The 18,592-nt window shown below is 38.8% G+C and overlaps 1 protein-coding gene across 10 annotated transcripts in view; it reads right to left on the bottom strand.

The window, feature by feature from the left end:
- Positions 1-2,845: 2,845 nt before the first annotated feature.
- The window catches only part of LOC116395349 (neurexin-2-like), a 108,289-nt gene continuing 92,542 nt past the window's right edge, over positions 2,846-18,592 (bottom strand). For 7 of the 10 annotated variants that reach the window (XM_031869169.1, XM_031869171.1, XM_031869170.1 and 4 more), the window contains 5 exons: positions 15,524-15,695; positions 12,458-12,547; positions 10,390-10,718; positions 8,752-8,836; positions 2,846-6,695 (listed from right to left, as the gene is read on the bottom strand). In XM_031869169.1, the coding sequence (XP_031725029.1) occupies positions 5,893-6,695; positions 8,752-8,836; positions 10,390-10,718; positions 12,458-12,547; positions 15,524-15,695 (1,479 nt within the window). In that variant the 3' untranslated portion in view covers positions 2,846-5,892. The remainder of the gene's footprint in view (positions 6,696-8,751; positions 8,837-10,389; positions 10,719-12,457; positions 12,548-15,523; positions 15,696-18,592) is intronic. The other 3 variants (XM_031869175.1, XM_031869176.1, XM_031869177.1) reach the window with 1 other exon arrangement.

Here is an 18,592-nt window from a genome sequence, read left to right as displayed (position 1 = left end):
AGAGAGAGAGAGATGGCTCTGATTGGCCGTATGCCCTGACGTCATGGGGAGGGTATTATTATCTTTTTTCTTTTCAAAATATCATAAGCATATTGTCATTTTGGTGATACATGTTTCATTTATATTTTTTATAAAAATGCTACTTAAATAACATCAGAGACTGTAAAGCTATTGAATAAAAAAAAAAATTGAAATAAATAAATAGTGCACCTGAATATATATATATATATATATATATATATATATATATATATATATGTACAGTGGCTTGCATAAGTATTCACCCCCCTTGGATGTTTTCCCCTTTTGTTGCTTTTATACATGAAATCATGGTCAATATAATTTGACTTTTTTGTCAAGAATTTGCAAAAAAAGCTTCTTTCATGTCAATGTGAAAACAGATGTTTACAAAATAATGTCAATTAATTAAAAATATATAAGGTAAAGTAAATGATTGCATAAGTATTCACCCCCTTTAAAGTGACTGACCTAATTCAACAGAAGTCCAGCTAGTTCATGCCAGCAGTGTCACAAGTGAAATGGAGATCACCTGAGTGCAGTTGATGTGTGTCAAGTGATTGTAGTATAAAAACACGTGTGTCTGGGACCTCCAGTCTCTGGTTCATCAGTATTCCTGCTACAATTGCAACATGAAGACAAAATAACACTCCAAGCAACTCAGAGAAAAGATCATTGAAAAGTACAAGTCAGGAGATGGCTACAGAAATATTTCCAACTCACTGGACATCCCACAGAGTTCAGTTCAGTCCATCATTAAGAAATGGAAGGAGTATGGCACTTGTTTAAATCTCCTAGAGCTGGCCGTCCTCACAAACTGAGTGACCGGGCAAGAAGGGGACTGATGAGGGAGGCCACCAAGACACCTACGACCACTCTGAAGGAGTTCAAAGCTTCAGTGACTCAGATGGGAGAGACTGTACATACAGCAACTGTTGCCCGGGTTCTTCACCAGTCGAAGCTGTATGGGAGAGTGGCAAAGAGAAAGACACTGTAGAAAGAATTTGCCCAAAGGCATGTGGGAGACTCCAGGGTCAATTGGAAGAAGGTTCTTTGGTCTGATGAGACAAAAAAGCGAGCTTTTTGGCCATCAGACTAGACGCTATGTTTGGTGAACACCAAACACAGCACATCACCACAAACACACCATGTCCACCGTGAAGCATGGTGGTGGCAGCATCATGCTCTGGGGATGCTTCTCAGCAGCAGGCCCTGGAAGGCTTGTAAAGGTAGAGGGGAACATGAATGCAGAAAAATATCGCCAAGTCCTGGAGGATAATATGACTCAGTCTGCAAGAGAACTACAACTTGGGAGAAGATTTATTCTCCAGCAAGACAACGACCCCAAGCATACAGCAAAAGCTCCACAGAAATGGTTCAAAGACCACAAGGTGAATGTTCTGGAGTGGCCAAGTCAAAGTCCAGACCTCAATCCAATCCAGAATTTGTGGCTGGACTTTAAAAGAGCTGTTCACGCCCGATCCCTGAGCAACCTGACAGAGCTTGAGCTGATTTGAAGAAGAATAGAGAAAAATCTTAGTGTCCAGATGTGCCAGCCTGAGTGAGACATATCCACCACACACACTCAGTGCTGTGATTGCAGCCAAAGGTGCATTTTTAAATACTGACCTGAAGGGGGTGAATACTTATGCAATCATTCACTTTACCTTATATATTTTTAATTAATTGACATTATTTTGTAAAAATCTGTTTTCAATTTGATATTAAAGAGTTTTTTTTGCAAATTCTTGTCAAAAAAGCCAAATTATATTGACCATTATTTCATGTATAAAAGCAACAAAAGGATGAAACATCCAAGGGGGGTGAATACTTATGCAAGGCACTGTATATCGATGGTGTCGAGCACCAGCAGGGGCTGTTTTTATGAAGGTGTGTGATCCTGACCTGTGTGAGGTATCGTTCGGCAACAATGATCACTGATTTATCTTAATTGCAAGAAAAATACCCCAAAAGGTAAATTTTGTTTATAGAAACAGCTTCAGTCTCTTGAGTTTTATGTTTCTCTTCAACTGAAGAGATAGTGGCCTCACACGAACCCCATCACCATCTTGGGCCAGTCTTCTGTTTGGTTTGACAGTTTTACATGGGGAAGGAATAATAATGCAATCAGAGAATTAGTTACATTCCACCACTGCCGCATTTTTTGCTTGGACCCAACAATGTAATTTATAACAACCTTGAATCTAAATTATATTCTACAAATAGCGATGTTTAACAGTTCATAAGCTCAGAAAAACTATAGGGCAAATACTCACACCTGGCTTGGATGTTAGGGGAACAGAGGTATAGGTCAGAGTGGATGCAACATACCGGTTGTCATCTGGGCTTCTCTTGTCACAGCTGTTTTGTTGAATTAGGCTTGTGACATCTCAGCAATGCTCTGTAGTGGCTTATCGTGTCCTGCAACCACTCCCCTTGATACCCATTGTCAGCACAGATCAGACTAGACCTGCACTGACACCACACCTCACTTAGCCCACAGGATTGTTCCCCATCAGTCTCAGTCCAAATAGGCTAATGGGACAGCTGACCCTGCTGGCTTGAAATACAATCCCTCTAAATTCCTGTCTTTAGTGATAAACCTCATCTGCTCTCACAGAATAAATGATGGCTGCTTTAGTGGGGGCAACTAGAGCCTATACATCACATCACTCTGGTGTTTGATGACAGTTCCTTACAGTTCCTTGAGTTCTCAGCAGGGGGTAGTCAAACAACACAAAACATGCTAATCCTGACAAGCATACTGATTTTCATTTATATCCAAGAGATGGTTGAGGATGTTAAGCAGAATGCTGATCTTTTTTTATTTTTATTGGAAATAACCAGCAAGTAGGGACACAAAGCAATCCAGAGGACAGGGCTAATGAAATTACGGTAATACCTTTGGATAATTAGATATTCTGCCTTGATTTGCGTATTGTGCATATAACACAATTTATGCTGGAAAGCATACATATGCATATTATAGTTTAATATTTACTGGACAAAAAGCAATTATGAAAAACGGATTCATGTGATACAGACAAAATGCTGTAAACGTCACTAGTGGTATGGTATGTCACTCTGTGACTAACAATGTTCAATATGGTAGTTACAATATCTTTCTCTACTTATAAAAGGAGTTCTCCAGAAATTTAGCATTGCATTTTAGGAAACTGCAGAGACCGATGGAAAAGAAAGAATGAATAAAATCAATGCAACAGAGGCCGATACAGTATATGCTGACTTTCTAGTCCCCTAATATAGGTCAAGCTCTCACAAAACTGGCTCCATCACCGCCCGACATTTAAAGTTTTTTTCTCTTTGTCTGGCAGACCAGCACATCTTTTTACTACAAGTAACTATACACCACTGTTAATAATGGACTCAAACGATGTCACTTTCAACAAAGGCCGTGACCTGACCCGATCACACTTTGCTGTGAATCATTAGTGGCCCTTACCGGGATTCAAATAGCTTAATATTTAGGGTATTTCAAGCTTCATGTGTCCAAATCAGCCTCAGTCAAATATTATTTTTTAATTGGAGACCTGATCTAGACAGCAGCAGGTGTAAGGTGCAGCGATAACAATTAAACATTTTATTTTATAATAAATACTGGACATTCAGGCATCACTAACACACCAGAACTACGCAGCGCCCGAGGGAGGATGAGAGAGAGAGAGTGGATGATGATGAAACTGAAGTGTAAGACACATTTTTAAAACACATCATGACCTGCAATGTGATGTAAAATGCATTTTTTTTTCATGTTAAACGTGTTAACTTGTCCTGTTAGCAAAGTGTGACCCCTATAAAATTGCTTCATTTATAATTCATTGTGTTTATTTTATCCTAATAGATTCACAACTCCAAAAGCTTAATCACGAGTAGACAGACAAGTACATAACATTCATTTTAGAAAATGGTGGCCGTATACCGTTATTTATACCACAACTGTACCTGAAATCCTAATTCATGTCAGTCACACTGAATTCCCTTCACCTTTCAATTCATTTTTGTCTGTGTTCAATAATGAAGGGCAAATAAAGTGCATTTTCTTTGTGAATCTAAAAAAAAGCAACACACAACACAGGTGTGTACAAAGTATATAATCAAGTGTATTTTCATCTTTATCCACGTTCTGTACATATATTAATAAGATCCATTTCACATGAACACTATACAATAGCAATGAGTGAGGAATGGAATATTTTCTGAACGCTGAGCAGCTCATGTTGAATGGCACTTTCATAAAAAATAACAGGAAATCACAGAGCATGAATAAGTAAATGTAGACATAATTCAACAGAGAAAATGGCTTTATATTATCAGATCCATTGAGTAACAGATTCAGCACATAAAAAAATGCACAATGCAACAAAAAAAAACATTTGTTTTTTTTCCATCCTTGTGTTTTCTCTGCATAATCTGAACCGTAAATAATGCAAAAACAAAAGGTATTTGCGGCTATCTGAGGAAAGTGTGCTTTTTGTCTGGATTTAAGTAAAAGGCAATCTAAAAATGTAACGTGTCAAGAGGAGTGGTAACAAGATACATCAAATATCAGAGAAATATCAATACGATTCACAAACCTTCAATTATTCATCTCATAGGATAGTCTTTTAGTAACTGATAGAAAAAAACAATACATGTTTGGCTGCTTTACAAGGTATATCTATGTCTCAAAGATATGTTTACATTTTCTGTGTGCTTTTTAAATGATCCCATAACAGTTTTGAGAAAGGAGGAGATCAAGAGTGATCCAGCCTCTGGTGAGGGAGGTTGCTCCAACAAGATAAACCTCGAAACGAGGTTTCCCAGCCAAAGTCTTGTGAAGTTCGGGCGGCAGCAATTTTGACGTCATTGCACTATCGTGTGTGTGGGGGTGTGGGGGGGAGAGCATCTCGCACGTTCATTTTCTTCACACCTGCTCCCCTGCGTACACAATGCTTTTTCAATCTGCTAACCTCTATATGTACATTTACAAGCAATGTTTACAGAGAAATACCTTCACTGGTGTAGACTGACTTGTTCACAATTGTCCCTATTTGGAATACTGGCAGGGAAAACTGACTGTGATATCTCACATAAATAATGTTTCTGATCCATCATACTATAAGGTTCATTGCCCAGACTATATTAAGTGATTCAATATTCCCTTTAGAATGCTGTCTTTTTCTCCCGGAGAGCTAAATATCATGCTTCCTTCATGATACTGCACTAGAAACATAATACCATCTCTTGTGGACAGAGGAAGCGTCACTGGGGAGTTTTAAAACTACGTAACCTAACATGGAGGCTGTAGAAATGATGTCTTATCCAAATATAAGGGCTTTTATTTCGAGTGTAGTCAGACTTACTGCAGTGCTCTCTGCTCATCTACCATAACAATTCAATAACTGGCTTGTTCTGCTTCATATATCATAATGGGGACATTGAGACTTGAGATAGAGTATTACAAAGAAGTACAAAGAAAACATTTAGGCAAATCTGTCCGGATGTTCTCAGCACGCCCTTCACTGTACCATGCTATATACAAAGCCAAAGTGGGTATGCCTCTGCCTCGCTCGTTGAAGACATACAAATGATACACTAACAAAGAATTGGTGAATGCAGACTGAGTGCACATTGTGACCCAGATAATTAGTCAGATCATGTCTTGTATATGAGGATTTTTTTCACTAATAGGAGCTGGGCAACCTTGACTTTTGAGAAAAAATGCAATTGTCGAAAGCAAGCATTGCTTTGTGCAGTTGTTTCTTGTGGCCTGTGAAATTTCTCTGATGGTCGACCCAACAAAATCGGGGAGCGAAACGAAAGCATCCTCTCTCATCCTCTTGTCTCAGTCCACACTTCTGTCATTATCCCTTCTCAGACGTAATATTCTTTGTCTTTGTTCTTTTTGCCCTTTGTGATTGCCTTAGCCACAGAGGCCGTTGCTGTGCTTTTGTCTTTGACTACTGCCCCGTTGCCCTCCACAGTGGAATTGTTGGCAAAATTGTGGCTCTGGTCTGTCTGGTAGGAGCCCTCGTCCCGGTTGCGGTACTTGTACATGGCATAGAGGAGGATAAGAATGCAGAGAGCAGCAGCAGCCACAATACCAACCACCATCCCCGTGGTGCTACTGGACTCCCTGATCACCTCCACGGCACCGGGTTGGCTCTTTTCATCAGAGGCTGTGGGATTGGCTGTGGGCACATGAGGAAAATTGGGGGGGTAAGTTAGCCCTGGTGTGTTTCGGGAAGAAGGAGGAGCAGGAGGAAGAAGCACCTGGTCACGGGTGTTCATTTTGCCTGCGGGGATGTGGAGCTGGTCAGGGTTGGTGGTGGGAACATAAGGAGGTATGGGACGGGGTTTCTGGGCTCCACCCTCACCAGCAGTGGGAGGTGGAGGAAGGACTGTCCTGTCAGTGACCATTGGGGATTTATTATTGTAAAAGTCTTCGTCATCTGATTCCGTCATTTCCCCAGAGCCAAAGGCCGAGACCTCCACAGGGTCACCACAGTCCTCCTGGTCCGGGGGGCAGGAAGGGTGAGGAGGGAGTATCAAGGACTCTTTGGTGGTTTCAAGTGGGGATAGGAGGGTTGGGGGAGGAGGGATGACAGGGTAACGGGTGGCGATGGATGGGGGCTCAAGGGAATCCACTGTTATAATAGGCAACACTAATTCACCTCCTAGAAAGGAAACAGAAAAGGTAGGGGATCCTAAATTAGAACAGCGTTAACATTTTAATTCTGGCAGCAAAGTTGCGCTCATTAAAAAAGAGGCAAAATCTGATCATTATGTAGAATATTACTGAGGAATTAAACAAATATTAGCTGGCTTATCAGTGATATTATTCATAGTGATCACACATATTACGCTGACTTCTATAATTTAGATTATTTACAACATTTGGCACATGAAGAGAAAAACTAATTAAAACCACCATTCTTGAACGACGTATGCAGTTCTCGATTCTTATGAGTCAATGTGTGGGTGTGCAGATTGAGAATGTGTAATATTGTGAAAAAATAATACAATACAGCAAGAACATTAAAGAGCTCACATGTAGACACAAACATACAAGATGACCCATGAAAGGCGGCAGCTGAATGAAGAGCATATTATAAACAGAGCAATTAACAAGCAAAAGAACAGCAAATTAATTCGCCATGCTGCTGTATACACATCTGTAGGCAGGGGTTAAGGGGTGACAAGAGAAATCACAGACAGGTTATTTTATGCAGGAATCAGACGTGTAATATTGTGGCTTATTGAAAGCAAACAGTGTGTCCTGTTTATCAATCACTATTTGGAGGTAGATTCCTCACCAAATAAACCCCTGATATCCTTAGCTATATATATATATTTATTTTCCTGTATACACAATACTTAGACATTTGCCTTTGATCTGACTCTGAGGTAATAGGATCACTTGGTTCTCTTGCATCATTATTTGAGTCACACTTTGCAGGGCCAGTCAACAACAAACAATTCTGATAAGGTCATATTAATAATTGAGGCACCCATAATAAAGCAGACTCCTGCCTAAGTTCCACAGCTTGTTCGTGTCACAAGCCTGATCTACTGTCTGCTGTGTTCCACTCCTAATGACTGCAGCACACTTCATAAAGATTTTCTTCCATCCAATTTGGTGAGTTACAGACATGCCTTAACAGCTAATATACAGGATGAACTGATGCTAGTTATCTCAGCCAGGAGATCATGTATTCAATTGTATGTGTGCGAGCATACGTGTGCATATCTGTGTCTGTCCGTCCACGGATAATCTTTTATAGTGCTGCACCCATCAGCCTAATATTTTTGTTCTCCTTTATGACTGTATGCTCAAGGACCTCTCGTGGTTGCAGTGATTCACACTTTTTTTTTATTGACAACGTATTTTATTTACTGTTTCACACTGAGATTGATTGACTGCTAACTCACTACTCTTTACCTGGCAGATTTTTGCGCATGTGCCCTTAAGCTTGATTTACTGTATGCTTGACTCATCTGCGAGGGTGAAGAGTGTCCGCACAGCCAAAGTGATGTCACACTATCAGACATGTCCTTTCGTGGGGATCATGTGCGGTGGGTATACGCCTGTCTGAGCAATGAGCAATGCAGATGTGGATGGGCGGAAACCATGTTGTAGACAAAGTTTTCGATACATTGCACCCTACAGTTTGGGAGAATATTGGTTTGCCAAAAGGAGAAATCAGCACGGAGTAAACGAAGATCTAAACGTTTTCTCGCCAACATTCCGCATCAGCTCACGTCCGTGAGACCGTATATGCAGTATAACAGAGGCTTGAAACAGTCACCATGAAGCGTTACACATTGAACTGCAGTTTAGCTACAAGGAGCCGGTGCAGATTGAAATGAGAACCCATCTTTTGTGTGAGACGTGCAGAGTAAAAAACGCATCTGATACACTTGCGGTCTAGATCGGGGGCAGTTGTGGTTTGTATTCATTCAATCAAACATTACAGCTGTGGTTTTTTGGAGACACACCTGACAAATATCTGCACTCTACTGAGTCCCCTGGTCTAGTTGAATATGTTACAACTATTCAAATGATGACAGCTGTTTGACAAAACCGCTGAATAAATGACAGCATACATGAAACAAAAAAAGGAGAATTGAAAATTTGAAAATAACTATGGCTGCTTGAAGTCAGTGTGTTTTGTCTACAATCCCGGTGGATGAAAGCTGTACTCCCATCTTTTTTTGCCATGGCTGACCCACCTGTTCCTGGTTCACACTCTTCAAGGTCCTCATCATCACTCGGACACTCGGCTGATGCTACCAAAATATCATCAGAGTTCTGCGGCTGAAAGGAAAATGGAGAAATTGTGTTGTTTTTAACAAATACACATTCAACATTCCCATCATCTAGATTTGTGCTGAGTTCTGTTTTTTGCTGGCTGACTGTCCTATTTGAGGAAAAACTGCAACATGCAGCACTCCACCACTTTATGTTTCTGCTTGGAGCAAGACTAGTAAGACTACAAATCCAAAATGTGCTCATCTGCAGCTGCTCTTTATCCTTCACCCCTGAGGCTGACTTTATTTGTTTACAAACAAAGTACTGATGGAGAGGATATTCTCAGTAGGCTAAATGTTGTGCATGTTTTCATTTAATTCATACAGTTTGGTCTTTGAAAACTCTTTATATTCATTTTGAAATAACAAATTTGTATTTGCTAAATCAGGAAATATGTCTAAATTGCATTTTAGGGTGCACAGTGGACTCAGAATACCTGAGCCGAGCGAGAAACAGATGGTTCACAAATGGATTACTTAGATATATTGAAAATACAGAGAAGGCAATTTGGGGGAAGCTGGATAAGAGATAATGTAATGAAAAATGCAATCTGTATTTCTTTTTATAGGAGAGGCAAGGAGATTTTTCTTTGAAACCTCAGGACTCCATATACAACTGCTGAAACCCTTCCAATTTGGCAGGTTTGCAGCATTGGGATTAAATCAAGTCATTTGAAATGGTGGTTGGTAGTGTTCACCACTCTGGATGCAGTAAAATTCAAATGTATTCAATAAAAGGCCTTATTTGCATAGCTGTGCTAGTTCGAAAATATATAGAAGCATAAATGTTATTATTATTCTAGCACACTTGGAAATAAATAACACATTATGCAAGATCAGATATGTAGGACCAAACCTGCTGTAATTGCATGCACACAATTATTTCATGGATTTATGTGACATTTTATTCTAATAATTATCACTTATGTCATTTTACATTTGTGCAATGCATTTGACAATTAGGTAAATCTGATTTGAATTATAAATATGAATGTTATCATTGTATAAGAATCTTTTGAGTTTCCAGTGATGACCATATGCATATCTATAGGTAATAACTGCTTGGGACTCCTCTGTGGTGTGTTCATAGTTCAAGCTTTACCAGCAACTTCTGTCATGATTAAAAAAAGAGAATACCTAACCGCTGCTCAAGTCTTAATAACTTTAAAATCAGAAAAGGAGACCAATTTAAGGATATTTGATATTTTACTTTCAATTAACCATTTTCAATTTTAAAGAAGGAATTAAAGATCCTTTTTCCGAAGTTAATTTTCAATACTATAGAAAAACAGAACATCAATGTAAGTTCTTAAATGTATATATAAATATGTGCAACAAGAACAGTTTTTTGAAAAACAACACAAAGCCCCCATCTCTAAAAAACGACTTAATTTGAAAATCATTAACCATTGCTATAGTGCTTCCTGTTATTGAAACATTGAATTGAATTAAAGTCCCGTTTACCTCCTTGAAAAGTGGTGACAACAACCCTCATCCAACTTATAAACCAATTAACTTCAAACTGTCAATGAATTAGCCTTCCTTTATACTCCCTCTGACCTTTGATATGCTCTCCCTCAAGCTGGGTGATCGCTGCCTACGGGTGGTGGTGGTAGCCATGGTGGTGGTGGTTTCCATGATTGTGGTAGACATATCGGACACCGCCATCGGGGTGGCGGACGTAGTGTCGGTGGTCAACACAGAGAGCGAGTCCCCGACAAGACGCAGGTTCCCCTCCACCTGTACGCTGGCATCATTTTCTGCTGCCAGTTTGAGCACCTGGAGACCGTTGTAGTAGAGCCCTGAAATCTGACCCTGGAAGGGCCGACCCTTATCATGACCACCAATTTTAATAGCTGCCTGGCTATTAAAGATGGTCAACTGTCTCCCTAAAACCAGACAGAGTCATAGAGAAAGAAAGAGGTGGAAAAAGGGAAAGAACAGCGGAGCAGATATACAGAAGTTATACAGGAGAGCACAAGAACATAACGTGAACCAGGTGGGTTTGCTCATTACAACACTGATACTTAGTAATTTATTTAAAACTTAGTTAGATGTTAACTTTAAAAGGGGGTTAGTTAGCAGCTTTATGGTTTTAAACTTTACACATGCAGCTTACAACCATCAGAGGAGGGTTATGTATTTAGGTGTCTATTTAAGTGTTTTGATAGGACAGAGTCATTTAGAATTATGACTCTAGTTCGCAAACTGTCAGTAGGTGTGGTAGAAAATTACTGAAATGTATATGTAAAATTGTTGAATCACTGTTAATTCATCTGTTGAATAACTCCAAAGGGGCATTGCAATCTTTGACATAAAAGAAGGTTCAGACTGTCTCGTCTAGACGTAAAGAAGAGAAGAATGAATCAGACCTTGTGACTAAATTTCTTCAGATGTGCTTGTTGGGAACTCGTTCTGACTAGATTTTGGTTTTCTTAATTAAGAAAGACAAGATAGCTAAGAAGACGCCTCTCTTTATAACCTTGTTCTTGTGGCAGCTTGGGTATAACTAAGCTAGTAGGGAGGGGGCTTAGCAAGCTGTTTCCTGGTACCAATACTTAAATAAATACATTAATTTAAGACAAAACAGAGACTGACCGGAGAGGGTTTCTTCATTCATCAGTAGGGAAAAAAGAGCAGATGTTTTTCTAGGATATTTATTTATCTCTCAACTCCAGAACAGATGGTGCAGGGATGCAAATCTTATTGAAGAGATGGGCAAATTATCAAAATGGCTGTCTTACTATACTTCAGACTTAATGACAATAAAAGCTAAACACCCCTCCCTTCACTGACTTAATCAGCCATCGGGCGCCCCCTTGTCCAATGGTTTCACCTTCCTGAAAGGGGCAATGATATCTCTAACAGCATCATTGTCAGCAGCCTCACTGATAAGCAGTGTTACATCAGAGGAGGAGGACTGCAGTAATGGGCCTATCTCTGAAGAATACTTATTAGCAAAGTTATTGGCTGCAAACAGCGATCTACTTTAACAGCCTGTCGGGGCTGTTTTGTTGCAGCAAAAACAAAAATAATTCAACTTGGCACGCTGACGTGGCCGTTGTAATACGACGTAGGTAAGGCAATACAAAGTTGCAGGGAACAAGAAAGGGAAAATAAATGAAATTTGGTGTGATCATATCTAGGAGTTATGTTTTAAAATATTCAGTTTAGGAGTAATGAGAGTCTTCTTATGTCACATGTTAGTTTTACTGGTGTTAATGTAAATGTTGCACAGCATTTAAATGATATTTATGCAGAATAATTACACACAGGATCTAATTACACACAGTGGTTAAGAGGGACGATAGAGGGTTAGACAAGGGTTATGTGTTTTTAGTTATTGGTTTAAAATCTTTGTTAAGGTGCAGCTTTTCCACAAGGTGTAAGGATGACAAAGAATAAAAGGCAAGTATGATATACCCCTTTGCTTTTACACTTATTTTCACTTGAAGCTATATTGTGCTCATCAAAATTCATAGCCAATAGAAAGTCAAATTAAAACGGATGTATACAAGTGGGTAACTTGATCCTTGTCAACCTTGTCTTCTGGCACTGCACCTCCTCAAGGGGAAAGGCTATTTAGTAGTTGTTTCAAGGATTAATTAATTCATCAATTAATTTTTACCTTTATCGAGTAGCCACTCGTCAACTACCCGACCAAGTCTGTATGGGATTCTTTGTCTGGCAATAGCCAGTCGCTCATTATCATAGTGTCCTTCAAAGAATTTGGAGAGACAGATTAAAGGTTAAAGTCTGCAAGCTGAAAGATCACATGGTTAGAAACATTAGCAGGTTTAACAAGTTATCAATTTAACCCAGATGTGAGTTAAAAGAAACTTGTGCTTCACTTACTGTTATCTAGTTATTATGAGTCACAGCATTAATACTAATTAGAGTAACGTTTAGGCTATTTACAATATGCTACACTAGTTAGAGTTATTTAGCTATTTTTTAAACAAAGTGTAATCTTAAGTAAATACCAGTTACAGTCAAATATATACTTATTTTATGTACTGTAAAAAAGAGGTTAATTCAGGTAAACAAAGCATTAAGAAAATCGGCCACTTCAACAAAGACAGGAAACAGTTATTGCATTTAGACAGTGATACAATTACAGCAGAAACAGATATTATATATATATATATATATATATATATATATATATATATATATATATATATATATATATATACACATATATAGTCATTATAGAGGGCCAAGGTCTTACCCCACTTCTGTTCCACAATATATTTTATAATATACTACGTGATATAAAATGTGTTTTTACTGCAGTTCCCATGACATATTGACAGCAGGTCTGTATCATGGGAGTTGTAGCCGTTGAATTCTAAAAAAGATAGTCTTCATACCAGACTTCTAGACTAATCCAGTAGTGGATAAACATTCAGCTTTAACACCAATACCTCATTTCAGTATTTGGAAAGATATTACTTTTTTTTAATGCAAAACTACATGGTGGAATCCGGGCTAATAGGACAGAAGCTGCTCTCAAGTGACACAAGACTTCAGCTCTCTATTTAACACATGCAAACACAGAAGAGCAATTCGTCGAATGGAAACTACTACAGGAAATATACTGTTTCATACAAACATTAACACTATGAATTGCCCAGTTAATATTAGTTCCATGAATACTTTTCATTCAATCTTGTACTGATCTAGCACTGAAGAGGTTCTGTCATTCATCAGCCACAAGGTTCTGACTTTACTGGTAAATTCTTGTTGACACTATTCATAAATGATTGCTTATGTATTACTATGCATTAGCTGTTTTTTATTACTGTATTTTTGTATATATTGTCTGATTATTATTATTATTATGCCTTGTTCTATATAGAGTTTATAAAAAAACTGGTTATCTTACAGCCCACATATTATGAATGCAAATGTAATGAAGAATAAAGAAATAAATAACCGTTTGGAGTCAACCATGTTGTTGGACAATGAATGCATTAGGATTACAGCGCAACATGGAAAAGCAGGCACAGTACATGACAGTGCATGACGATTAAACTGCTATGGTTTTACTGGAAGCTTTAATGCAGTGAAGGTTTTAAAGAAGTGACACATTTATTGAGCCTTTAGAGAGCTGAAAGCAGTGTCCCTGTGTTTTTGCCTTACATAAATGTTAAGACATGATGCAGATTATAAATTTCATGACCATTTAAAGCCAAACAAAGATCAATTATGTTTCCTTTTACTTTTGTGACACTCCCTTTACAGCACAACCTGTGTTTATGATTGCTGCTATGTGCGTCATTCATTTACCATTAGAAATCTTTCATAAACCACTGATTGCTGAGTGGGAGCTTGACATTGAATCAATAGACTACGCGCATGGCCAGCACCATTACACAATTTTTGATTTATGTACAACTGTGACATGTGCGTCTGTGCTTTGAGCACCAGCTGGAGGCAGAGAGGGGACTTGGTTTCCTCCCGCTATGCCAGCTGGTGCACCTGTTCTAAATAAGGTTAATTGGTTGATTGGTTCAGAGCAGGTTAAAGCACAGCCGGTCGCAATAACATTATGTATGTGGTTTGTTTTGGTCTATGTGTATATTATGTATGAGTGCACAATGGTGGGTGAGCTTTAAACCTTTTGGACAGTGGAAATCTGTGTGCGCAGGACGCATCTCCTGCTTGTCTTCATTTTGTATGTTTGCCTTTGAGCTTCTGCGGATCTAGTCAACATAGGATGCATATTAGATGCCATGCATTGAATTTATTTGAATTTTCCAACAGCTGTAGGCCAGAATAAAATGCATCAATATAATTTCCAAATATGGAATTGATAATTTTTTTGCGTAGGACACGATGACACCTGAAATATATACCAAGATAACACTTTTAGCCTCCTTTTTATGAATGTATTTATGTATATGTATGATATTTTAATTAATAGCATCTGACAGTTACCTGCGCACCAAACATAACACAACACTGAAATATATAACACTAATATGACTTGGTCATTAAAGAGCTGAGCCCTATAAGAAAACAGTATAAATGCAGCCAAATCCATCCGTCTGTTCATGTGAAACAGACATCATAGAAAGATCCCCTTGATAGAGTTCACCAGATGGATGTAGATTCAAGCATTTTCAATACAGAATTGTTATTGTCAACAAGAATTTATCAGCTGAGTTAATAGCAACATATTTACATATAAAACTGTCTCTTTAGACCTGGACCAGTGGTTGGTGGATTAACAACAAATAGATGAATATTATTTTAGACTTATATAGAACTTGAACCACATAAGTATTACATCTGTTGTAAATAGATGCCGCTTGGGCCATACTCTGTATTTTTCCCACCTGTCGGCCCAACTGGCTGCCAGAAGGACAGTGGCTGATGAAATTCCTTCATTGCTAGATATACTTAACTGGGCAGCTAGAGACAAATGTATTAATTATGTTGTTTATGCAATATAGCATGTCCAGTAATATCTGTGGCAACTTCATAGATAGCTTATAGAGCGATAGGTAAATTGCCAATATATATGTATATACAGTATTTTCTTTGGCAAACAGTAGATTTCACAAGCGCTCATTTAAGGATTTATGTTTCATAGGCAGACATGCAATCCTCTCTCAGTAATGCAAATGCTCCATGCCATCTCTCTATGTCTCATATAACCACATAGTCTGTCCCATAAGTCCATTACCTGGTGGATAACGCTCAATGACTGGATGGTTGTCCACCTGGAGAGTGGCATTGCCACCGCTGCGTGTGAAGCGCACTACGTGGTACTTGCCGTCATTTACCATGACAGCAGGCTCATCGATGGTGATGTCATCTGTGCCCACATTGAAGATGACACCAATTTTTCCTTGATCCTGCAGGTAAAAAAAAGGAAAAAGGAATGTGACATGTTTAACAAATATCTCACATCATTTTAACTCAAAATGTGCACACTATGAAGTGTCTCTCTACTCAATGGGTTGTCGAGCCAGAAACCTTGTTTGAGTGGCAAAAGCCCATCTCTTGCGACATGGACAGTCTGTTTAATTCTTTCTTTAGGGTTCAGCATCGTTCTCCCTCAGCAAGCAGCTCAGGTTTCCTGATGTGGATCACTCTTGACAGAATCCTTCTGCTTCCCTTTTGGTTGACCAACTCCCTGTCAGCCTCTCCCTGCTCCTGCCAACCTCCCTCAAAGATCAAAGATGCTTCTCACCCTTTGGGGGGCACTAATACGAAACATTGGAAACAAACTGTGTGGGGTCTCTGTGCTTCTCTGGCCTTTGTACATTCGCTGCCTTGCAGTCTCTCTAAATACAACACAAGGTCAAAGTGCTAATGTGTGGAGACATTGTGAGAAACAGCAAATACATCTGCAGGAGTACACCGATTAGCACGACATTGCACTTTAACTCTGCTGACTATAAACCGTTGAACTGCAATAACCTTTGTAACTATGATGAAAATACAAATAATATAAAAATCCTACAAAGTGGGAGGAGGCTCATCATTACAGTAGGACACGGAACACATTTTCTCAGTCTGAAGGTTAGGTGCAACAGTAAAGGTTGACAAACCAAATCACATTGTAATTGATTGTGGTTATGGAGTGCCTGTACGGTATGTCTCAAATGCACAATAGCATATTGTGCACATAGTTAAAACCGCATTATCGTTACACAATGCTAATAATAAGTGACCTTCAGGCTGTGTAGCTATACCCTCATTCATTCAGCTGTGTAGTATCAAGGGCCAAGAGTCTGCAGGTTTTTATTTAAGCCTCTCCTTCGGCAGCTGGTTGCACTATATCACACCTTCAGGCAGAGAGACGAGAGGAAGCAAACAGTGAAATTGGCTGGTATAGTGTTTTATTGAAATGAAATCCTGCACACTGCTGGTCCTGCATGGCACATGGTGTACACATTATTTACTAGCTTTATAGACATAAATATCTCCCACAGTCATATTTTGATTCCCTGGTCAGAACCGACTTCCACAGCACATTTTTAAGTGTAGTTCAGTTTATTTGAGAGGGAAAGGGACAAAGTAAATTAATAAACACACATGGTAAAAAAACAAACATTCATTTTTCATATATATATATATATATATATATATATATATACATGCAGCGATGGAAGTGCTTTCATTTTACATCTAGTGTTTTGAGTACTAGTTGGTATGGTGATTTGAGTAGTTTCAGTGTACTTTGGCCTGTGACCAGCTTGTTAAACAGTTGTTCAGATGAATGAAAATCATAGAATGTAGAAACAGAGAGATCTGTGAAGCCTCTGGAGACGTGTGATTTCTGATGAATCGGAAATTTGCTAAATTGAACTGGACCCTTTTATAGTTGTTTTTTTAACATGTGACTTGAAGGAGAGGTTAGAGTCAATTAACACACAAAGATATTTGAATTCCCTCACAACCTGAAATTCTAACCTGCTATGAGTATGTCAGGGTACTAGTAGGACTATTGCTTTAAGTGATTGTTCGCTTTCTCTCATTCTTTAAATATTGTATTACTGACTGAAAGACCAGAAATTGAAATATGTAGACAGAAATACTTCTTTTCTTAACTTGATGATGGCTGCTATTGTGGGATGTAAAAGCTGCCTCAGAGCTTTGCTCTCACCCCTAATCATATGTAAAATACTTCTAGAAAACCTTTGAATTTGAAATAATTATTCCGACACAGTTGGTGTTAAAGACAGAAGTGTGGACTGTCCTCATAGACCTTGAAGGTGCCATTAATAACATACTGTTAAACTTGAGAAATCAACTTATTTCATATAACAGAGCTCTATCTCCAAACAGCCGTCATATTGAAGGTCAGGAACAGGTCGATGGCTCTTTGGATTCTCTCTTCTGTATTCTGCAATCACTTGAAAGTCGTCATGAACCCAGGAGAAGGCAATGTGTGACTAATTTATGGCACGTGAAGTACAGCTGGATAATCAAATTCACACAAGTCAAAAAGAAGTTAAAACCCCTTCATGACAAATGTCTACCCACTCACAGTTACTCACAATGAAACATGGAGATAATTAAAGTCAGTATTGAGTTAGTGGGAAACAGCAGTCACACTATATTATACAAATGTATGTTGAGAAACCATGACCCTTTTTTACATACATAATATTTATGTTCCTTTAATTGTCTGTAAGAAATCTCTCTTGCGTCCCTTACTTACTTAGATTCTGCACATTAGTTTGTTTATGGTTTAATCACTCTTCCCAAGAAGCGAACCGATGAGTATTCATTAGGAAACTACAGGGTAGTGCGGCCTCAGGTCAAAATTCAGCCCATGTCCTCTGGACAACAATTAACGTCTCCAGGGCCAGAACACTCTTCAACAAAAGAGTTACTTCGATTCTGCTTACTCAAGTCTTTCTGCATGATTACAAAACAGCCCCAAAGCACCTTTTGACAGCTGGCAAAGCAACACTGCTGCAGCCCAGCTTCAGTAAACAAAAGCTTGGCCGATCCAACTCACTTTTTTCTTAATGCCCATGTGTTTGGGTTCAAAGCTAGTCAGGCATATCCTCATGAAAAGCCACGCAACCATAGTTGCTTTGACATCAGCTCTAATGGAGAAAGCATTTCCTTGGAGTATACCCTGTTTCCACTGCTTTCAGTGTGGGATCTCAGTTCTCATCATAGCTACAGCCTCCTCTTTCATATTGGAGGGAAAGGACTGATTATTAAAAGGATACATTATTATGAGGATTCAATTGGGTTGAGATGAAAAAGCATGATCTCATTGACAATTATT

Source organism: Anarrhichthys ocellatus, unplaced genomic scaffold (assembly GCF_004355925.1).
Source record: "Anarrhichthys ocellatus isolate YVR2014 unplaced genomic scaffold, GSC_Weel_1.0 scaffold46, whole genome shotgun sequence".
Taxonomy (NCBI): domain Eukaryota; kingdom Metazoa; phylum Chordata; class Actinopteri; order Perciformes; family Anarhichadidae; genus Anarrhichthys; species Anarrhichthys ocellatus.
Note: the sequence above shows the minus strand (reverse complement) of the source record. Positions and strands in the feature narration are given on the sequence as shown.